The sequence below is a fragment of the Convolutriloba macropyga genome, chromosome 8 (assembly GCF_964194025.1).
Source record: "Convolutriloba macropyga chromosome 8, txConMacr16.3, whole genome shotgun sequence".
In the NCBI taxonomy this organism is placed as follows: Eukaryota; Metazoa; Xenacoelomorpha; order Acoela; family Convolutidae; genus Convolutriloba; species Convolutriloba macropyga.
This window is the reverse complement of record NC_134475.1, coordinates 2,743,918-2,768,317: the sequence shown is the minus strand read 5'-3', so window position 1 is coordinate 2,768,317 and position 24,400 is coordinate 2,743,918. Positions and strand designations below refer to the sequence as shown.

The window sequence follows — 24,400 nt, the reverse complement described above, 5'->3', positions numbered from 1 at the left end:
AACTCTTACATCATTTTTACCCCCACTAAACAAATTGTCCCCACTCTTACACAACTTTTCCCCCTTGACAGCTCAACTCTTACCTCATTTTATCCTCTCTGAACAAACTGCCCTCCTCAATCTTACACCATTTCACTCTCTTGGCAGACCAGCTCTTACCTCATTGTACCCCTCTTAACAATTACCTCCTCACTCTTACAATTTTTACCCCCCCCCCCTTGGCAGCCCAACGTTTACATCATTTTACACCCTCTGAACAAATTACTCCCTCACTCGTACACCATTTTATCCCCTTTGGCAGCTCAAATGTTTTATCATTTTACTCCTCTGAACAACCTCCACCAACTTTTACACCACTTTTCCCTATTGGCAGCTCAACTCTTACCTCATTTTACCCCATCCGAGCAAGCCACCCCCTCACTCAATCTTAACCATTTGATCCCCTTTGGCAGCTCAACTCTTACATCATTTTACCCCCACTAAACAAATTACGCCCCACTCTTACACAACTTTGCCCCTTGACAGCTCAAGTCTTACCTCATTTTACCGCCTCTGATCCAACTTCCCCCCACAATCTTACGCCAGTTCACCCCCCCCACCCTTGGCAGCCCAGCTTTTACCTCATTTTACCCCCCTCCGAACAAATACCCCTCTCTTACACCCTTTTACCCCGCCTTAGCACCCCAACGCTTACATCATTTTACACCCTCAGAACAAATTACCCCTCAGTTTTACACCATTTTATCCCCTTGGCAGCGCAAATCTTACCTCATTTTACCCCCTCTGAACAAACTACCTCACTCAAACATCATTTTACTCCAACCCCCCCCCCCCCCTATGCAGCTCAACTCTTAATTCATTTTATCCCCTCTGAACAAATTACCCCTCACTCTTAAATCAATTTACCACTCTTGGCAGCTCAACTCTTAATTCACTTTACCCCCTCTGAAAAAAACACCCCCTCACTCTTAAACCATTTTACCTTTTTGCTCCCATTACAGCCCATTGCAACACACTCTTACATGGCAATTCTAGTCAGGCGAGGTAATTCCTCAAAAGTCCTGCCATTGCAGCTCAATATTGCATGGAAATTTTAGTCAGGGGATCTAATTCCTCAAAAGTCACATTGCAGCCCAATGCAGCCCACTCTTACATGGCAATTTTAGTCAGGGGTGGTAATTCCTCAAAAGTCCTCCCATTGCAGCCCACTCTTACCTGGCCTTTTTAGTCAGGGTGAGTAATTCCTCAAAAGTCCTCCCATTGCAGCCTACTCTTACTTGGCAATTTTAGTCAGGGGTGATAATTCCTCAAAAGTCCTCCCATTGCAGCCCACTCTTACATAGCAATTTTAGTCTGCGGGGTAATTCCTCAAATGTTCTCCCATTGCAGCCCACTCTTACAGTGCAATTTTAGTCAGGGGTAATTCCTCAAAACTCCTCCCATTGCAGCCCAACTCTTGCATCTTTTTACCCCCTCTGAACAAAATACCCCCACACTCTTACATCAATTAATCCCCCATAGACAAATTATCCCCCCCACTCTTACAACAAAATGGGAGGATTTTAGGGAGGACATTCAACCCGGGCATTCAAAATTTCAAGAAGTTTTATTAAGCACACGAAGTTTAATTAATTTTTTTGGTTTCGTTATTCTTTGTCAATTCAGGCTTTGATTACTAAATTATTGCGCTAATTTGGTTCTCTTCATATAAAATACCAGGTCTTTTCATCATCCAATTGTGTGAGGCTGTAAAACCCTCATTTTGTAAGATATTATATACAACTGTTTAAGACGTTCAACGTTGCTGTGGTACTTGACGGCAATTTTCAAAGTTTATGAACGAGTAAGATTATGCGTTTTTCTTGTGTAAGTCTCAATTATTTTGACACCGCTTAATGGGAGAGGTATCATAAGCTGTTTTTCAGTACATTTCAGCATTTATTCAGCCGAGAGTTGTATGTGGTATCGCAACAAAGCTCATCAATCCTGGAATACTATTTGTAGGTTTTTTGAGTTTTGTTTTCCCAACGAAGTTGTGGTGATTCGAAGCCTAGCTCTGGCTGTCTTTGGCGCTAAGTGGCTGTCTTCTCAATTGTGCGATTTGATTAAACTTATTGAGTTTTTTTTTGCTTCAGATAAAATAATGTAATCCTTGAGATCCCGTACGTTAAATAACGAAAATTTCAAAATCAACAAATGAGAGTTTTAATTGCTCTTGAACGAAGTTCATAGCAATTATTGTAAACGTGTGTGTCTTTTTTAATAGCCGCGAAGCAATACCTGAGGCTATTATTGGCCTTCTGTTTTTTTTTTAAATTTATTTCGTCAAGATTTTTGTTACGACCATATGACGTCACAACCACTTCTCATCTGCTTTTTGTTCATTCGTTCATACAATTTCAACGTGTGTGACTTCATTTTTCACTCTTAGTGTAGCTAGGTTTTTGGTCATTCACGTGATTAAATTTTTGGCCCCACGTGATTTACCTCACTCTTCCTTACTCTGAAATTGACTTTTCTTTGCTATAATTCAAAGAGATAAGGTCGAATGAGTGCTTGTCACTCTAATTGAAGGTTACTAAAGAGCAGCAAATAGAAACAGCAATGAGTTAAACTGATGCTTATTTAAAATTTAACATCTCAGCCCTTTATGAAAAGAATAGGTTTCTTTTTTGGCGTCTTTTTTACCTTCTTTTTGAGACTACAGATCTATGAAGAATTTGCGGCTATTTTCTGACAATTTGCCAGCTATGTTTTTTATGCAATTTTTTGCTGGACAATTTCGCGCTTTTCTTCTAGAACATTCTTTGACTTCTCAAGTGACTTTTTCACGCCTGAGTGAGCTCGGCTTTGCTCCGTTGTAAAGCGTTTGCTAATGTAAAATCGGTTGCAGAATAGCAAAGGTAAATGATTTGTAGCGCAGTGGTTAATGCGTGTGGCTGTGGATGAGGAGGTCAGTGGGTCGATTCTCGCCCGGGGAAAAGCTTTTTGCTCTCATAAAGAAAAATTGATCTGGACTACAGCCCCTGAAATAAATTATCTCGCCTGTCGTTCAAGAGCAATTCTTCCGACATTTGTCGGTTTACGTTTATTAATTATTTACTTTTTAATTGCTCAAACAAATTTTGGAGCAATTAGAATAGTCCTGAGCCCGGGCCGATGTGTCACCCAACGGTGGTCAGCTGTGGTTTTTCAAGCAATTTTCTGTCTGACCCTTAACTTCGTCCTCAAACACGGGATAAACAGCTAAAGCTCAGATGGCAATTATTGGCTGAGCAGCTCTGTTAAAGACTTACACTATTTTATGTATTCGATTCATCAAAACTGTTTTGAGGTGACAGTTTCAAGGTGTGAAGGGCGGTTCTTAATCTTTCGAAAAGTTTGTCCACAATCCGTAGTCACCCCCGCCACTCCCACGTCCACTTTCCTTCACCTGGAGATTTGTACGCCTCTCTCGACCAGCCCTAACTCCCATCGATTGCTTGACCCCCACTCCGCTCACCTACCCCCTCATAATGCTAGAATCCCTAAACTCAAACTGGCTTCTGCCGAAACCAACGGCTGGCCGGAAGTTTTGGAGCGTTAGTATTTTGTGTTTCAAAGGTGACTTTTTTGAGTTGTTTAAATCAGTGCATTAACACCATTGTCGTTACAACTCCAGTCAGTGTTTTTGCTTTTTCTGATCACTAAGGTTAGATGCATCAGTTTTTCATTTAATGGGTCGAGAAAATTGTTCATCAATTCTGTAGAGTTCATTTTCACAGGACACCATTGGAATTCATATAGAACGACTCGAGAAATGATTACGGGTATCTGGAAAGGTTCGGTTACTTTTCTTGTGAACTCAAGGACTAGAATCTATGCGAAATCTTAAAACATTGTGGAAGTTTTGTTTTTTGAAAAGGCTTAAATATTCTTATGTTTTTGTAAAATTTTAATTTTAACAATGGAAATTCTCTAGGTTTTTCATTACTACATAGACCGAAAAATGAAGAAAAGTACGCAGTAGTTAAATTGGATTGTTTTCAAGCGGCTCATTTTTATATCGAATCGCGCTTACTTTTCAGAAGGTTTTGGACACTTTTCAGACAGGTGTTTGAACTAATCTTTCGAGTAAAATCAGACATGAGCAACTAAATCTAGACAATTTTATTTTCGTAGACGTCTGTAAAAGCTTTTCATTACTGCATCGTCGTTTGTATCCGGAGTTTTGTTGTTTAAGACTACAGATCTATAAAGCTGTTGCGGCTATTTTCTGACAATTTGCCAGCTATGTTTTTTGTGAAAATTTTCTGCCTGACATTTTTGCGCTTTTCTTCTAGAACATTCTTTGACTTCTCAAGTAACCTTTTCACGCTTTCGTTCTTCATTTTTGAGTGAGCTCGGCTTTGCTCCAAAGTAAAGCGTTTGCTAATATAAAATCGAATGCAGAATAGCAGAGTTAAGTGATTTGTAGCGCAGTGGTTAGTGTGTGTGGCTGTTGATCGGGAGGTCAGTGGTTCGAATCCCGGTCGGGGAAAGGTTTTTCGCAGCTAAAGCCCAGAGGGCAATAAATGGTTGAGCAGTTCTGTTAAAGCCTTACACTCTTTTATGTATTCGATTCATCAAAATTGTTTTGAGGTGACAATTTCATGGTGTGCAGGGCGGTTCATAATCTTTCAAAAAGTTTGTCCCCACTCAGTAGTCACCCCCTGCCACTCTCACGTCCACTTTCCTTCACCTGGCGATCTGGACGCCTCTCGCGACCAGCCCTACCCCCCATCGATTGCTTGACCCCCACTCCGCTCACCTACCCCCTCTTAATGCTAGAATCCCTAAGCAAAAACTGGCTTCTACCGAAACCAACGGCTGACCGGAAGTTTTAGAGCGTAAGTATTTTGTATTTCAAATATGACTTTTTTGAGTTGTTTAAATCAATGCATTAACACAATTGCCGGTACAACTCCAGTGAGTGCTTTTGCTTTTTCTGATCACTTTGGTTAGATGCAAGATTTAATTTTTCTTTCGATGGGTTGAAATAATTGTTCATCAATTCTGTAGAATTTATTGTCAGAGGACACCATGGGCATTCATATGGAACGACTCGGGAAATGATTCCGGGTATCTGGAAAGATTTGGTTACTTTTTTATGAACTCAAGGACTAGAATCTGTGCGAAATTTTAAAAAATTTTGGAAGTTTTGTTTTTTGAAATGACTTAAATGTTCTTATGTTTTCTTAAAGTTTTCAAAAATTTTGTTACCAGCTCTAACCCTCATCGATTGCTTGACCCCCACTCCGCTCACCTACCCCCTCATAATGCTAGAATCCCTAAACGCAAACTGGCTTCTAACGAAACAAACGGCCGGCTGGAAGTTTTGGAGCGTTATTATTTTGTGTTTCAAAAGTGACATTTTTGAGTTGTTAAAGTCAGTGCATTAACACCATTGCCGTTACAACTCCAGTCAGTGCTTTTGCTTTTTCTGATCACTATGGTTAGATGCAAGTTTTAATTTTTCATTTAATGGGTGGAGAAAATTGTTCATCAATTCTGTAGAGTTTATTTTCACAGGACACCATTGGAATTCATATGGAACGACTCGGGAAATGATTACCGTTATCTGGAAAGATTTGGTTACTTTTTTTGTGAACTCAAGGACTAGAATATGTGTGAAATTTTAAAACATTGTGGAAGTTTTGTTTTCTGAAATGGTTTAAATGTTCTTATGCGTTTTATTTAAAGTTTTTAAAAATTTTGTAAAATAATAATTGTTTTCGATCGGCTCATTTTTATATCGAATCGCGCTTACTTTTTGGACAGTTTTGGGCAGTTTTCAGACAGGTGTTTGAACTAATATTTCGAGTGAAATCAGACTTGAGCAACTAAATCCTAGACAGTTTTATTTTCGTAGACATCTGTAAAAGCTGCGCATTACTATATCGTCGTTTGTATCCGGAGTTTTGTTGTTTAATAGTTTTTGATTAGGAAATGAAAACCTTTTTGCTGAACTGAATTGAAAGACCAAAACATTTTTTCAACTGTTCTGCGATAGTTCTTTCCTGTCTAAGATTTTTGGTGCCAGGTTTTTTCCTGTAATCTATTTCCTAGAAGACGCAGTTAGGCATGCTGATGAAAGGGGTGAGGAAGTATGTGCTAACTCGTATTATCGAGCCTCATTTTGAATTCAATTGTGTTGGCTTCTGCGAAAATTGTGATTTTTTTGCTTTCCTTCGTTGTGTGTTTATTTTGACTCCTTTTAATTAGGGTGAACTGAAATAAGTTCTGAGTAGCAGTTTGGTTCCTGGAAACTTATTTTGAGTTTTCTTTAACGAAAAATGAGTTTGACCAACTTTTATGAATGTTTTGGTTTTCTATGGTTTTTTCCCATGTCAATTTTTCGCCATCATAAGCAACTTTGTCTGTGGTCAAAAAGCAAGATTTTTGTTACGGATGTTTGGTGGCACCCCTTACCAGATAGCATTTAAAATTTTTCAAAAAAATGTTTTAAAAAAATTTTTGACCGTTTTTCTAAAATCAAAAATCTTCAAAAATCTACAGATGTCTACAAAAAGAATGGTATATGTTTTAATAACCCAAACTGTTGCCAATAAACACTAGACCGAAATTAGTAATTTTGATTTTTATCACGGCGCATTCTGAAAATTCAGTAACCGTTTGGCAAAAATTATCTAGAAATTAGTTTGCTCCTTTGGTCTTATTGGTACTGTCAAAAATGTCTTGGAATAGTCAACCTCGACTCAGTGTTCCATTCTACAACTCGCCTCCATTTAACTTCTGTCAATAAATTCAAAATTTTGATAAGGTTTGACTGTTTCTTGACTTAAACTTCTTCATCTAATTTTCAGGTACTTGTTAATGTTTCCATTTTTATTTTGATTTTAATATTTGAAAAAATACATAATTTCAATATCTTAAATGAAGGTTTTAGTTTTCAAAGAGGGTTTAGAGGGTTTTAGTTTTCACTAATTAATAATTCATTTGCCATTTTTTCCAAAAATTTTAATCGGCGTTAGCATTTTTTTTGTTTTGAGAGATTATTTGTGAAGAAAATGAGTTTGGTCAACATATCTGACAGAAATACAATTGTCAAAATCAATGTAAACATTTTGGCGTGTATTTTTTCAATAACTCATAATGCAACTTATAAAAATTTTTCATGACAAGATATCTGCAATACATCTTCCTGATGAGACATCCGAGAAAATCGACAAATGGAAAAATTGCTTCGAGACCTCTTGCAACGTCCAATTTTCATCCGAACAAAGTGTTACGAAACTGGAGCGCGGAACCTAGATCAGCAGGAACTTTTTCTTAAAATTTCCATTTTTTTCAAGACTTATGTTCAAGACCTGTAAAAGGTAAAATCCAAGACACGCGAGTGGCTAAAAAATAGACTCAAGTAAGTAAACAGATTAGGAAAAAACATTTTCGATATTTTAATTTTGTCTTTGTTTATCAGTAAATTTCAAGACTTCTGAAGCTATTCAGATTGTGACAAAGATTGTCAAAATTTAAGAATGAGTGCTTTGGCAATTTTTCATATGATCTCATTTTTATTTCGAATTTTGTACGCATGTAACTATGGCGTTTCAATGGTTCACTGACTTAGAAGAGATAGTTTTGACTGCTTCATAAACTTTCCTTGCTCGATTTTTTAGCATCATAGGTCTCATGAGTTAATCACACTTCCAGGTAACAACTTAGAAGTTGCCCGCTATGTTTGAAGGGTTGAGTTTCATTAATCTTCAGTCGCAAGTTTTATGGGTGTGATTTTTGATCACGGGTGCGGCGTTTGACTCGTTTCCGACGAGGTTCTTCTTTTTGCTCCTGCTCTTTCTCATTTGGTTCGCCTCTTTTTGACTCTTCTTCGCTTTCGCTCTTGTCCTACCACAACAAACAAATCTCTAAGTTTCGCTTCTGCTCGCCTGAATGACACTTGCCGGCCTGCTTTTTCGCTAACGAAGTATTATCTTTTAAAATTTCATTTTTTTTGTTTTTTTTGGCTGAAAAAATTGTTTTTTTTTTAAGGAAAAAGCTTATATTTCTATTACAAATGCTCTTAGTTATTGCGATGAGAAATATTAGCTATAAGAGTCAAATTTTCCTTAGTAAGATGAGTTCTAACTTTTTGCGAGTTTTGGGGTGTTCTCCATTATAACTCCTCAACTTAGGGAAAGTATAGCAGCGGGAAATAACAGGGAAAGGGCCAAATCTTGTCCAAATTGTTCCCGTTTTCAGAAGTTGCTTTTCCGAAAAAAGTTTTTAAGGTAATTTAATTTAATTCATAATTTGAGCGATTGATTTAATTATTGGTCAATTTATTATGTTTATTAACGTGTCTATTTTCTGATTGCGTACTTCTATTGCATAACATGGAGCTTTATTGAATGACGTCACGATTATGACGCAATAGTCGATCTTACTTTATCATTGTATTCAGTGTCGGAATTTTCCTCTTTCTCATCTTTTTTGTCGTCGTCAATTTCTTTTTCGGATTCCTTATTTTCATCAGTTTCCTCCTTACTTGACCTCTTCGTCCCAGGCGCCGCGGCAGCAGCAGCACCGCCACCCGCAGCAGCACCCGATGTTCCGGAAGCTATGACAGCTGTTGAGTTGACCGCCGAGTTTTCTTGTGTGGCTGTTGTTGCTGGGTTTGATTCTCGATTTGAACTAACTCGTTTTTTAGTGGTTCGTCGTTTTTGATTTGTCGATTCGGGGCGTGGAGGGTTTTCGGCTCGTGCTTCGGGTTTATTGTCCGTCTTGGTTTCGGTTTGTGATTGTTGTTGGGGTGTTTGTTTGTTTTTATTGTCTAAGTTAGCGGTTTCGTCGTTTTTAGTGGTTATTGGTGCCTGCTGTTTTTGTTGTTTACCTAATATTGTGAGCCTCTTTTAATCTCAGTTTCGCTAAGCATCACTGAATAATTTCTTCTCGTTTCTTTCTGCAAAGATTCATAAAAAAATTGTAAACAAATTACTGCATTTGAAAGTTACATGTGAGAGAGCAAACGATAAAGCTGAGCAGTTAAAACTAGTACTAGTGCTGAGAATCGTCATCTTCGACTACTAAGAAATTGTTTTCCTGCGCAAAAAAGTTCTCGCGATCAAAGCTCATAAGTGCCAAATGGTCGTATTGATCGTAGATAGCCAGAAATATAGTCCCATTGTGGGATGACTATTGGGAGCAGTATTAAGTTCTAGCCCTGCTAGGATGGGGGGGCTATAACGGAAGAAAATAATTTTTTTCAGTATACCTCGCTCAAATCTGAGGAAACTTTTAGAAAAGACCTTTCTTAAAAGCTGAATTACTTTGATCTTTGTACTTGGTAAACATATGCTGTGTTTGTACTAATAAATGTGACTATTATGAAACTGGTGCTATAAAAATTCATTTTTGCGGTGGTGATAATACCAAAAAGTCAAAAAGTTTACAACATGTAGTGCATCTAACATCTACCTTTAGATGAAAACACCGTATACAGAAGAATTGAGATGAGTTAAAGAGCAGAAAACTCACCAAAATTTGATTTTGTTTATGAATCAGTCCATTGCCCCCAGGTTGTGGAATCTCACCAATATCCCGAGAGCTGGCCCACTTGAGACGAGAATAGTGCTGGGGGGGGGGGTTCCATTGGTATAAAAAAACGGGTCTTTCCCATTATTTTACGGGGCTATAATGGAAAACCCACGAAATTAAAGCCCCCTATTATAGCATGTTTACCATGATTGTGATGGGGGGCTATAGGTTATCTGATCACTAAGCTGGGGGGGGGGGCTATAATGGAAAACCCAAAAATGGGGGGTGGGGGGGGGCAAAACATGATGGATCTAAAAATTGACCAGGTTTACGTTATCATTCTATAATAAAACTAATTGTGGTTATTTGTTAATGTTTTTGTGAAGGACAACAATGTTGAAAAATCGTATTTTGTTACAAGGAACAAACGAAGCATTACTTGGCAAAATAGCTGTTTTAGCAAACCAATCTTTCTATAACTACTTTCCGCGGAGAAGTGTTTCCATTACTCGAGATCCTGATCTGGCGAGTTTTTCCATTAATTACTTGAGACGGTTTCAGGACAATTTAGCCAATACCATTTTATCCAATGCCATTTTTCCTGATGTCAGTTTACCCCTTTTGTAAAAATTACCAGAACTACTATTTATAATGGCCATGTCGCACCGAGCCCTTGATATAAAACTATCACATCCAAACATTGTATATACTGTCCGCTTAAGTGTGTTTAAGCATCCCTGCAATAGCGATTGGTAATTTTATATCCAATAAAAATCAAAGGGAATTGGTAAATTGTTATTGGGTAAAATGAAATTGAGTAAATTTTTTTGTAACCACTTTAGACCTAAATAATATACCAATGTAAATTAAGTAACGTCAATGTCAATCTGCAAATTGTTGCTTTAATCCGCAATTAGTACGCCGAGTGACTTTTATGCAATTCATTTCTGTCAAGTTGGCTCGCTGTTGAATCGCAAGTCGGAAAAAATTTACAACTTCGAATATAAATACTTGCTAAAACAGCTGCTTTACAGGTAATGAGATGAGACTGCTGCTGACATCTCCAATTTTGATTGGTGTTTGTGGGTGAAAAAATTCCCACGGCGTTGCGGCTCAAACATTTTGATTATTCAATCAGAAACTGTTTTTGTTTGGCTCGGTAACATTGAGCTCATAATCAGTCTCACATCAGTTACTCTCACATATGAAGGAATTCATATGTATGTGCGTGACAGTTCTCGTATTACGTCAATTTAAAAACAATATTGCAGCAAAGTGCCACCTCTAGATGGTGACAGAAATTTCAGGTTTTTTCAGAAATTTCAGGCAAAAGCAAGACAAAACAAGACAAATAGACTCGACAGTGACTTATGATAGAATATCGATTTCAGCCTTATAGAAGGTGCAAGAAGAGGAACGTGAGGTAGACATTCATTGGTTTGGCGTTGTTTATTGGAAGCACGCCCTAATTCAGGCTAGCTTTTATAAACAACCCGAAAAGGGCATCATTCAAAATGGTGCTTGAGAATTGGAAATTTTGAGTGTTTGGAAACAATTGAACTGTTTTAAATCTACTCACAGAACCCTGCAACAACCAACCAATGATAGTATTTATTGCCTTCCAGAACTATTCAACAAAACAAAAATCATTCAATTTCCCATTGGTCATCACAATGCCGGGTGAACTGTATAAGGTTAACTGTTATGTGTCTGCAAAAACAATGGTGGTCTATACAGCAAATCTTTTTAATTTTTAAATTCTTTCCCTTCGCAAGAACATTTCTGAGCGTTATTTTAATCTGACAATGATTACTATCGATACCAAAACTTCAGGAGTTTGCATAGTTTTTGACGTCAATTGATCTCTTGAGTTTTTTTGCCAAATGGGGGAAATTTTAAAAACAATTGCTGGCAGATACTTAAAATGAACAACGCTACTAAGAATTCCATTTTTCAAAAAAAATAGAATTGTCCCTCTTGAACTCTCTAAAGTCATCAAATGCACTAAAATGAAAAGCAGTGAAGATTGCATGAACATTGATTACGTCTTTCAAAACATTTCTGTTTTCTCTTTAAGCCCTTATCTGTTCATTTTTCATTGAGTGCTTTGAAAACGGAATTTGTTCAAAATATCTTAAAAAATGCAAAGCTTTATCACTATGCATGATCATAGATTAGACTCAGATCCAAATGTTTATTTTGCATTATTTCCATTTTAATGCCGGGTAGTGAGATTGCTGAAAAGCTATTTTTCAACGCTCGAAGAATATATTAACCGTTTCGAACTCTTTAGTGATTAGAAAATTTGGTTTAGAGAAACCGAGAAGCCATTGAAGCAGGTACATTGGTCGAGTCCGTCAGATTGTCTAAAAGGTCTCAAACTTAGAGTTTCATGTTTAATGTTCATTTTTTGATACTTCAAAACGTGTTTGACACGGCGGAAGTCCAGACAAGTTTTCCCAGATAACTGTCAATGCGTCAATGCTATGAATTTGATTATTCTTTTTTGGATCTCAAAGGACTCGAAAAAAATAGGGTTCGCTGGAAACAATACTTACAAATTAGCAAAATTCGACAACTGGGTCCAGCAGGGATACCTTTTTGTATCTTCTTATGTTCTCCCAATATACTAGAAGCACGCTAACATTAAAGCTTTTGATTTCATACTTTGACAACTGAAAAACTACATTATGCCTACAGTTCTTTGTAATTTTGATTGTTTTCTTTCTGATCATTTGTTTTCTAAAATCAGTTCAACACAAACGGTACAACCGGCGAACGCCAGAATGTGAGAAAAAATAGTTACTTTTATGCAATTGATTTTTCTCAAGTTGGCACGCTGTTGAATCGCAAGTCGGAAAAAATTTACAACTTCGAATATAAAACCTTGCTTAAACAGCTGCTTTACAGGTAATGAGATGAGACTGCTGCTGATATCTCCATTTTTGATTGGCGTTTGCGGGTGAAAAAATTCCCACGGTGTTGCGGCTCAAACATTTGATTTTTCAATCAGAAACTATGCCTTCGTTTGGCTGGGTAACATTGAGCTCATGATCGGTCTCACATCAGTTGCTCTCACATATGAAGAAATTCATATGTATGTGCGTGATAGTTCTCGTATTACGTCAAATTAAAAATAATATCGCAGCAAAGTGCCACCTCTAGATGGACAGAAACTTCAGGTTTTTTCAGGAAATTCAGGCAAAAGCAAGACAAAAACAAGACAAATAGACTTGACAGTGACTGATTCAGGCTAGCATTTATGAACAAGCACAAAAAGGCATCGATCAAAATGGTGCGCTACAACTGGAAATTTTGAGTTTGGAAACAATTGAACTGTTTTAAATCTACTCACAGAACCCTGAAACAACCAATCAATGATACTATTTATCGTCTTCCAGAACTATTCCAGAAAACAAAAATTATTCAATTTCCCATTGGTCATCACAATGCCGGGTGAACTGCATAAGGTTAACTGTTATGCGTCTGCAAAAACAATGGTGGTTTATTGAGCAAATCCTTTAGAAAATCTTTTCAATTTTTAAATTCTTTCCCTCTCAAGAACATTTCTGAGCGTTTTTTTAATCTAACAATGGATACTATTGATACCAAAACTTCAGGAGTTTGCAGCTTTTGACGTCAATTGATCCCTTGAGGTTTTTGCAAAATGGGGAAAATTTTAACAACAATTGCTGGCAGATACATTAAAATGAACAACGCTACTCAGAATTCCTTTTTTTAAAAAAAAAATTGTCACTCTTGAAGTCTCTAAAGTCATCAAATGGACTAAATTGAAATGCAGTGAAGATTGCATGAACATTGATTATGTCTTTCAAAAAATTTCTGTTTTCTCCTCGAGCCCTTATCTGTACAATTTTTATTGAGTGCTTTGAAAATGGAATTTGTTCAAAATATCTTAAAAACGCAAAGCTTTATCACTATGCAAGATCATAGATTAGTCTCAGATCCAAATGTTTATTTTGCATTATTTCCATTTTAATGCCGGGTAGCGAGATTGCTGAAAAGCTACTTTTCAACGCTCGAAGAATTTATTAACCATTTCGAACTCATTAGTGATTAAAAAATTTGGTTTAGAGAAACCGAGAAGCCATTGAAGCAGGTACTACATTGGTCGAGTCTGCCAGATTGTCTAAAAGTCCTCAAACTTAGAGTTTCATGTTTAATATTCATTTTTTGAAATTTCAAAACGTGTTTGACACGGCGGAAGTCCAGACAAGTTTTCCCAGATACCTGTCAATGCGTCAATGCTATGAATTTGATTATTCTTTTTTGGATCTCAAAGGACTCGAAAAAAATTGGGTTCGCTGGAAACAATGCTTACAAATTAGCAAAATTCAACAACTGGGTCCAGCAGGGATACTTTTTTGTATCTTCTTATGTTCTCCCAATATACTAGAAGCACGCTAACATTAAAGCTTATGATTTCTTAGATTGCCAACTGAAAAACTACATTATGCCTATAGTTCTTTGTAATTTTGTTTGTTTTCTTTCGGATCATTTGTTTTCTAAAATCAGTTCAACACAAACGGTACAACCAACGAATGCCAAAATGTGAGAAAAAAGCGTTACTTTTATGCAATTGATTTCGGTCAAGTTGGCACGCTGTTGAATTGCAAGTCGGAAAAAATTTACAACTTCGAATATAAATACTTGCTTAAACAGCTGCTTTACAGGTAATGAGATGAGACTGCAGCTGACATCTCCAATTTTAATTGGCGTTTGCGTTTGAAAAAATTCCTACGGCCTTGCGGCTCAAACATTTTGATTCTTCAATCAGAAACTATGCTTTTGTTTGGCTCGGTAACATTGAGCTCATAATCGGTCTCACATCAGTTACTCTCACATACGAAGGATTTCATATGTATGTGCGTGACAGTTCTCGTATTACGTCAATTTAAAAATAATATTGCAGCAAAGTGCCACCTCTAGGCGGGGACAGGAACTTCAGGTTTTTTCAGGAACTTCAGGCAGAAGCAAGACAAAAACAAAACAAATAGATTTGATAGTGACTTATAATAAATATCGATTTTAGTGTTATAGAAGCTGGAAAAAAAGGAACGTGAGGTAGACATTCATTGGTTTGGCGCTGTTTATTGGAAGCACGCCCTAATTCAGGCTAGCATTTGTAAACAACCCGAAAAGGGCTCCGTTCAAAATGGTGCGTGAGAACTGGAAATTTTGAGTGTTTGGAAACAATTGAACTGTTTTTAAATCTACTCACAGAACCCTGCAACAACCAACCAATGATAGTATTTATCGCCTTCCAGAACTATTCAACAAAACAAAAATTATTCAATTTCCCATTCGTCATCACAATGCCGGGTGAACTGTATAAGGTTAACTGTTATGCGTCTGCAAAAACAATGGTGGTCTATACAGCAAATCTTATAGCAAATCTTTTTAATTTTTAAATTCTTTCCCTTCGCAAGAACATTTCTGAGCGTTATTTTAATCTGACAATGAATACTATCGATGCGAAAACTTCAGGAGTTTGCAGTTTTTGACGTCAATTGTTTTATTCAGATTTTTTTTGCACAATGGGGGAAATTTTAACAACAATTGCTGGCAGATAGATTAAAATGATCAACTCTACTAAGAATTCCTTTTTTAAAAAAATTAAAATTGTCATTCTTGAAGTCTCTGAAGTCATCAAATGCACTAAAATGAAATGCAGTGAAGATTGCATGAACATTGATTACGTCTTTCAAATAATTTTTTTTTTCATTTTAAGCCCTTATCTGTACATTTTTAATGAGTGCTTTGAAAAAGGAATTTGTTCAAAATATCTTAAAAATGCAATACTTTATCACTATGCAAGATCATAGATTAGTCTCAGATCCAAATGTTTGTTTTGCATTATTTCCATTTTAATGCCGGGTAGTGAGATTGCTGAAAAGCTTTTTTTCAACGCTTGAAGAATATATTAACCGTTTCGAACTCTTTAGTGATTAGAAAATTTGTTTTAGAGAAACCGAGAAGCCATTGAAGCAGGTACTACATTGATCGATTCTGTCAGATTGTCTAAGAGGTCTCAAACTTAGAGTTTCATGTTTAATGTTCGTTTTTTGAAATTTAAAAACTTGTTTGACACGGTGGCAGTCCAGACAAGTTTTCCCAGATAACTGTCAATTCTATAAATTTGATTAGTTTTTTTTGGATCTGAAAAGACTTGAAAAATTTGTGTTGGCTAGAAACAACGCTTACTATTAGCAAAACTCAACAACTGGGTCCAGCAGGGATACCTTTTTGTGTCTTCTAACTTTCTCCCAATATACTCAAAGCACGCTAACATTGAAGCTTATAATTTCAGACATTGACAACTGAAAAACTACATTATGCCTTCAGTTCTTTGTAGTTTTGTCTAATTTGTTTCTGATCATTTGTTTTCTAAAATCAGTTCAACACAAACGGTACAACCAACGAATGCCAAAATGTGAGAAAAAAGCGTTACTTTTATGCAATTGATTTCTGTCAAGTTGGCACGCTGTTGAATTGCAAGTCGGAAAAAATTTACAACTTCGAATATAAATACTTGCTTAAACAGCTGCTTTACAGGTAATGAGATGAGACTGCTGCTGACATCTCCAATTTTATTTGGCGTTTGCGGCTGAAAAAATTGCCACGGCGTTGCGGCTCAAACATTTTGATTATTCAATCAGAAACTATGCTTCTGTTTGGCTTGGTAACATTGAGCTCATAACCGGTCTCACATCAGTTGCTCTCACATATGAAGAAAATCATATGTATGTGCGTGACATTTCTCGTATTACGTCAATTTAAAAATAATATTGCAGCAAAGTGCCACCTCTAGATGCAGCAGACATTGATATTGCTAGATATTGCAGCAAACTTCAGGTTTTTTCAGAAAATACAGGCAAAAGCAAGACAAAAACAAGACAAATAGACGTGACAGTGACTTATGACAAAATATCGAATTCAGCCTTATAGCAGCTGCAAGAAGAGGAACGCAAGGTAGACATTCATTGGGTTGGCATTGTTTATTGGAAGCACGCCCTAATTCAGGCTAGCATTTATAAAGAACCCGAAAAGGGTATTGTTCAAAATGGTGCTTGAGAAATGGAAATTTTGAGTGTTTGGAAACAATTGAACTGTTTTAAATCTACTCACAGAACCCTGCAACAATCAACCAATGATAGTATTTATCGCCTTCCTGTGGCCTAAACTAATCGACAGAACAAAATTCGTTCAATTTCCCATTCTTCATCACAATTACGGGTGAACTGTATAAGGTGAACTGTTTATGCGTCTGCAAAAACATTGGTGTATTATAGAGCAGATCCTTTAGCAAATCTTATAAATTTTTAAATTCTTTGTAATTCCTGCCAAAAACATTTCCGAGCCTCATTTTTATCTAACAATGGATACTATAGATACTACAACTTCAGGAGCAGAGAGAATGACGTCAGCGCGAATAACGACAGTTCACAAGTAACATCTTTGATACACGGGATGTGACTTAAGAAAAAAAATTGCAAAAAAGGACAAAAGAATTAATTTTTAGAACAATCGAAAAACCATAAACGGCAGATTTTGGGCGCGAGAACGTTATCAAGAACAGAGCGTCCTTGTCGTAGCTTAATGCCCGAAGTGCCAAAGAAGTGAAATCACTTGAATTTTTTCATAAATATCTCCCAATATACATGAAGCAGGCTAACAATAAATTTTGTGATGTCATACATTGCCAACTGACAAACTACAACATGCCTACGGCAGTTTGTAGTTTTGTTTTTTTCTGATCATTTCTAAAATCAGTACAACGAGCCAGCGCCAGAATGTGAGGAAACAAGCGAATCATCCAAAATGGATTTAACTATATCGTCTCGCAATGTTATAGGTTTTTTTTTTGCAAACGAGGTGAACGTAATCTAACCTCAAACAAACTTGAAAAGATTTTGTTTCCTTGTCAATGGTATTTACGAAGAAAAATTTTTTTAGTATTTCTTGGACATTTTTTTTACAATGGGGCTATTATTGGCCTTCTCTTGGTTTTTTATTACGACTCGAAGAAGAGTATTGGTTTTTACAACTCGAAGAGGAGTTTTGGTTTTATTGAGTTTTTTTTACCGGAAGTACTATTTGTTCCGATGGCGTTTTGACTTAATAGTTAAAATGAGTAAAATTGCCGCGTCAACTAAATTTTTCTGAACGAGAGAAGTTTTTTGTTCAAGCGTTTTTTGATTGATTGACTTTGACTTGAAAAAAAATTTTTGAGAGATTGGCGCATATAGATGACAGTTTTAGCCGTTCAGTTCTTTCCCTCGCAAAAACATATTTGAGCGTTATTTTAATCTGACAATGGATACTATCGATATCAAAACTTCAGGAGTTTGCAGTTTTTGAAGCCAATTGATCCCATGAGTTTTGTTTTTCAAAATGGGGGAAATTTTAACAAGAATTGCTGGCAGATACATTAAAACGAACAACACTACCCAGAATTCCTTTTTAAAAAAAATTAAAAATTGTCGCTTTTGAAGTCTCTAAAGTCATCAAATTGACTAAAATGAAATGCAGTGAAGATTGCATGAACATTGATTATGTCTTTCAAGTAGTTTCTGTTTTCTCCTCAAGCCCTTATCAGTACATTTTTTATTGAGTGCTTTGAAAAAGGAATTTTTTCAAAATAGCTTAAAATACAAAGCTTTATCACTATTATTTGCATTTTAATGCTGGGTAGCGAGATTGCTGAAAAGCTATTTTTCAACGCTCGCAGAATATCTTAACCGTTTCGAACTCATTAGTGATTAGAAAATTTGTTTTAGACGAACCGAGAAGCCATTGAAGCAGGTACTACATTGGTCGAGTCTGCCAGATTGTCTAAAAGACCTCAAACTTAGAGTTTCATGTTTAATGTTCATTTTTTGAAGTTTCAAAATGTGTTTGACACGGCGGAAGTCCAGACAAGTTTTCCCAGATAACTGTCAATTCTATAATATTGATTGTTTTTTTGGATCTGAAAAGACTTGAAAAAATTGTGTTGGCTAGAAACAACGGTTACAAATTAGCAAAATTCAACAACTGGGTCCAGCAGGGATACCTTTTTGTATCTTCTAATTTTTTCCCATTATACTCGAAGCACGCTAACATTAAAGCTTATGATTTCATAGAATGCCAACTGAAAAACTAAATTATGGCTACAGTTCTTTGAATTTTGCTGGTTTTCTTTCTGATCATTTGTTTTCTAAAATCAGTTCAACGCAAACGGTACAACCAACGAATGCCAAAATGTGAGAAAAAAGCGTTACTTTTATGCAATTGATTTCGGTCAAGTTGGCACGCTGTTGAATTGCAAGTCGGAAAAAATTTACAACTTCGAATATAAATACTTGCTTAAACAGCTGCTTTACAGGTAATGAGATGAGACTGCTGCTGACATCTCCAATTTTAATTGGCGTTTGCGTTTGAAAAAATTACCACGGCGTTGTGGCTCAAATATTTTGATTCTTCAATCAGAAACTATGCTTTTGTTTGGCTCGGTAACATTGAGCTCATAATCGGTCTCACATCAGTTACTCTCACATACGAAGGATTTCATATGTATGTGCGTGACAGTTCTCGTATTACGTCAATTTAAAAATAATATTGCAGCAAAGTGCCACCTCTAGGCGGGGACAGGAACTTCAAGTTTTTTTCAGGAACTTCAGGCAAAAGCAAGACAAAAACAAGTCAAATAGACTTGGCACTGACGTATGATAAATATTGATTTCAGCGTAATAGAAGTTGCAAGAAGAAGAACGTGAGGTAGACATTCATTGTGTTGGCATTGTGAATTGGAAGCACTCCAAAATTCAGGCTAGCATTTATAAACAAACCCAAAAAGGGCATCGATCAAAATGGTGCGTGACAACTGGAAATTTTGAGTTTGGAAACAATTGAACTGTTTTAAATCTACTCACAGAACCCTGAAACAACCAATCAATGATAGTTTTTATCGCTTTCCAGAACAATTCAACAAAACAAAAATTATTCAATTTCACATTGGTCATCACAATGCCGGGTGAACTGTATAAAGTTAACTGTTATGTGTCTGCAAAAACAATGGTGGTCTATACAGCAAATCTTATAATTTTTAAATTCTTTCCCTTCGCAAGAACATTTCTGAGCGTTATTTTAATCTGACAATGATTACTATCGATGCGAAAACTTCAGGAGTTTGCAGTTTTTGACGTCAATTGTTTTATTCAGATTTTTTTGCAAAATGGGGGAAATTTTAACAACAATTGCTGGCAGATAGATTAAAATGAACAACTCTACTAAGAATTCCTTTTTTAAAAAAATTAAAATTGTCATTCTTGAAGTCTCTGAAGTCATCAAATGCACTTAAATGAAATGCAGTGAAAATTGCATGAACATTGATTACGTCTTTCAAATATTTTTTTTTCATTTTAAGCCCTTATCTGTACATTGTTAATGAGTGCTTTGAAAAAGGAATTTGTTCAAAATATCTTAAAAATGCAATACTTTATCACTATGCAAGATCATAGATTAGTCTCAGATCCAAATGTTTGTTTTGCATTATTTCCTTTTTAATGCCGGGTAGTGAGATTGCTGAAAAACTTTTTTTCAACGCTCGAAGAATATATTAACCGTTTCGAGCTCTTTAGTGATTAGAAAATATGTTTCAGACAAACGGAGAAGCCATTGAAGCAGGTACTACATTGATCGATTCTGTCAGATTGTCTAAAAGGTCTCAAACTTAGAGTTTCATGTTTAATGTTCATTTTTTGAAATTTAAAAACTTGTTTGACACGGTAGAAGTCTAGACAAGTTTTCCCAGATGACTGTCAATGCTATGAATTTGATTACTCTTTTTTGGATCTGAAAGGACTTGAAAAACTTTTGTTGCTGGAAACAACGTTTACAAATTAGCAAAACTCAACAACTGGTTTCAGCAGGGATACCTTTTTGTATCTTCTAATTCTCTCCAACTATACTCGAAGCACGCTAACATTGAAGCTTAAGATTTCATACATTGCCAACTGAAAAACTACATTATGCCTACAGTTCTTTGTAGTTTTGTTTGTTTTCTTTCTGATCAGTTGTTTTCTAAAATCAGTTCAACACAAACGGTACAACCGGCGAACGCCGGAATGTGAGAAAAAAGGGTTACATTTATGCAATTGATTTCTGTCAAGTTGGCACGCTGTTGAATCGCGAGCCGGAGAAAAATTAAAACTTCGAATATAAGTACTTGCTTAAACAGCTGCTTTAAAGGTAATGAGATGAGACTGCTGCTGACATCTCCAGTTTTAATTGGCGTTTGCGGGTGAAAAATTCCCACGGCGTTGCGGCTCAAACATTTTGATTTTTCAATTAGAAACTTTGCTTTTGTTTGGCTCGCTAACATTGAGCTCATAATCGGACTCAAATCAATTGCTCTCACATATGAAGAAATTCATATGTATGTGCGTGACAATTCTCGTATTACGTCAATTTAAAGATAATATTGAAGCAAAGTGCCACCTGTAGTTGGGGAGAAGAACTTCAGATTTTTTCAGGAACTTCAGGCAGAAGCAAGACAAAAACAAAACAAATAGATTTGATAGTGACTTATAATAAATATCGATTTTAGTGTTATAGAAGCTGGAAAAAAAGGAACGTGAGGTAGACATTCATTGGTTTGGCGCTGTTTATTGGAAGCACGCCCTAATTCAGGCTAGCATTTGTAAACAACCCGAAAAGGGCTCCGTTCAAAATGGTGCATGAGAATTGGAAATTTTGAGTGTTTGGAAACAATTGAACTGTTTTAAATCTACTCACAGAACCCTGCAACAACCAACCAATGATAGTATTTATCGCCTTCCTGTGGCCTAAACTAATCGATAGAACAAAAATCATTCAATTTCCCATTCTTCATCACAATGACGGGTGAACTGTATATGTTGAACTGTTTATGCGTCTGCAAAAACATTGGTGGTTTATAGAGCAGATCCTTTAGCAAATCTTATCAATTTTTAAATTCTTTGTAATTCCTCGCAAAAACATTTCTGAGGCTTATTTTTATCTAACAATGGATACTATAGGTACTATAACTTCAGGAGCAGAGAGCATGACGTCAGCGCGAATAACGGCAGTTCACAAGTAACATCTTTGATACACGGGATGTGACTTAAGGAGAAATATTGCAAAAAAGGACAAAAAATATAATTTTCAGAACAATCGAAAAACCATGAACGGCAGATTTTGGGCACAAGAACGTTATTCAAGAACAGAGCGCACTTTTCGTAGCTCACCTCTTGTTAATGGCCGAAGTGCCAAAGAAGTGAAATCGCTTGAATTTTTTCATAAATATCTCTAATAGTTAAAATGAGTAAAATTGCCGCGTGAACTAAATTTTTCTGAACGAGAGACGTTTTTTGTTCATGCGTTGCGTTGATCGATTGAGTTTTTGACTTTGAAAGGAGTTTTTGAGAGATTGGAGCATATAGATGAGTTTTTAGCCGTTTTTGGTTAATTTGTCCCGTTTTTTTTATGTAACTTGCTATTTTGTAGAAGTAAATTTTGGTTGATGCCGCATGAATGGCAGCCATCTGAGATTGATACTACAATGTCTTTCACAGCCTAAAAATGACTTTAAAGTACAAAATTGGCACATTGGCTCATTTTCTTTATCAATTTTCGAATTTTTTCCATTAATTTCTTCATTTTTGGATCCTGAAATGGATTTATTTTGTTTTCCATATTTTCAAAAATTAGTGCATATGGCAATTTGTGTTTTATGTTTCTTGCATTAGATGCTTCTTTATAACATTTTACGTTTTATAGCATTGTACACATGCTTGCCCGATTTTGGAAGTTTTTTTTTCTAATTTTTCTTTTTTTGTTTGTTTTTTTAAAAATTATATTACTAGAAAATGTCTTTTGTGAACTGTCATGGACTCTACTTTTCTTCTTTTAATTGAATGATTTTCTGGCGTTCAGTATTTGAAATTCTGCTAAATTTTCATAAGCGCAATTTTGAATTTCTTTGACAATTTTTTTCTTTGACAACAATGTTTTATTTTTTCTAATCTTCAAAAAATTTTCTCTAATTTTTAATTTATACAAGTTAGCTAAATAATTTTATGCTACATAAGGAAACTTAATTGTTTTTCTACTTCATTTTTTTTTGTTTTTTAAATTTTAAAAATCAAGAATTAGACTTTGTTTTTTAATAATTTTATTTCTGGCCTTATTCTCCGCATTCGAGCATGTATCAGTAATTAATGTCCTGAGACCTACAGTTTTAATCATGCTCTGCATTTATCAGCTATTAAAATAATGACCTTGGGCTTTTTATGAGATAATTTTTTTTTCGTTGCTCTCATTTGACAGTGCGGTAGTGAGAACTTGCCTGAAAAGCCATATAAACATTTTGACTTATAATTACTTTCCAAGAAAGTTATTTGGGGTCTGAGTTTGATTTCAAACGATTGTTTCATTGTTTCCTCTGATATTTATTCTGTTTCTTTTGTCCTTTTGTTGATTAATGTGAAGATTTTTCAACAATTTATCTGAGTGTTTTTGCATTTTTTGGCCCAAAATTTTGATGGGAAATTGATACCACTGTGTTTTGCAGAGCCTGAAAATGCCTTTTAAAGTCAAAATTGGCAAATATTTCTTGGTTTAGTGAGTTTAGGCTATTTTTCTATCAATTTCTTCACATTTGGATCTTTCAGCCGTCTTTTTGTCAAAACTCTGTTAATATGGCAGTTTCCCTTTGGTAATTCCTATACTCAACAACTCTTTCTACATAAATTTAAATTTCTTTTGTAAAATTGTACTAATCCGATTCTGGTAATTTTTTCCAATTTTTCTTAGTTTTTTGTTTGTATTTTGTTCTTAATTACTAGAAATAGTACTTATGTGTAACATGAGGGACTTAATTTCCTTTCAATAATATTTCATTGATTTCATCGAATTATACTACATTGATTTCATTCAACATAAAGCAGTACTGAGGGTTTGCTAGAAAATTTTTCCAAAACTTCTAATTATATTTTTTTATTGCAATTTCCTTCCGGCCTCGGTATTGTTTTTAAACAATTTTTTGCTTTCTGCCTCGATGTAATTTTGTTTTATAAAATTGTACATACGCTAATCCAATTTTGGTAGTTTTTTTAATAATTTTCCGCAAGTTTTTGTTTGTTTTCTGATTTAATTACTAGAAAATGTCATTTGTGATTTGCCATGGACTGTACTTTTTTTCTTACAATTGAATGATTTTCTGGCGTTCAGTATTTGAAATTCTGCTTAATTTTCCTAAGCGCAATTTTGAATTTTTTTGAAAATTTTTTTCTTTTCACAACAATGTTTTATTATTTCCAATCTTCGAACTATTATCTCTAATGTTTATTTTATACGTATTCTTTAATTTTAAATTCTAAATTTTTATTTAAGTTAGCTAAATAATTTTATGCTAAATATTGAAATGTAAATGTTTTTCCACTTCATTTTTTATTTGATTTTTAAATTTTAAAAATCAAGAATTAGAGTTTTTTGTTTTTTAATAATTTAATTTCTGTCCTTATTCTCCACATTCTAGCATGTATCAGTAATTACTGTCCTGAGACCTACAGTTTTAATCATGCTCTGCATTTATCAGCTGTTAAAATAATGAACTTGGCCTTTTTATGAGATAATTATTTTTTTGTTGATGTCATATGACAGTGCGGTAGTGAGAACTTGCCTGAAATGCCATTTAAACATTTTGACTTATAATTACTTTCCAAGAAAATTATTTGGGGTCTTAGTTTGATTTCAAACGATTGTTTCATTGTTTCCTCTGATATTTTTTCTGTTTCTTTTGTCCTTTTGTTGATCGATTTGAAGGTTTTTCAACAATTTCTCTAAGTGTTTTTGCATTTTT

General features: G+C 35.4%; 1 protein-coding gene and 1 long non-coding RNA gene across 2 annotated transcripts in view; one reads left to right on the top strand and one right to left on the bottom strand.

Moving 5' to 3' along the window:
* LOC142343871 (uncharacterized) overlaps positions 1-24,400 on the top strand; it is a 71,243-nt gene that overhangs the window by 14,835 nt on the left and 32,008 nt on the right. The window lies entirely within an intron of this gene.
* Positions 7,430-24,400, bottom strand: part of LOC142343870 (uncharacterized) — a 61,415-nt gene continuing 44,444 nt past the window's right edge. Inside the window, exons 3-4 of the mRNA XM_075395244.1 lie at positions 8,424-8,869; positions 7,430-7,884 (exon numbers count right to left, since the gene is read on the bottom strand). Coding sequence (XP_075251359.1) covers positions 7,759-7,884; positions 8,424-8,869 — 572 coding nt within the window. The 3' untranslated portion in view covers positions 7,430-7,758. The remainder of the gene's footprint in view (positions 7,885-8,423; positions 8,870-24,400) is intronic.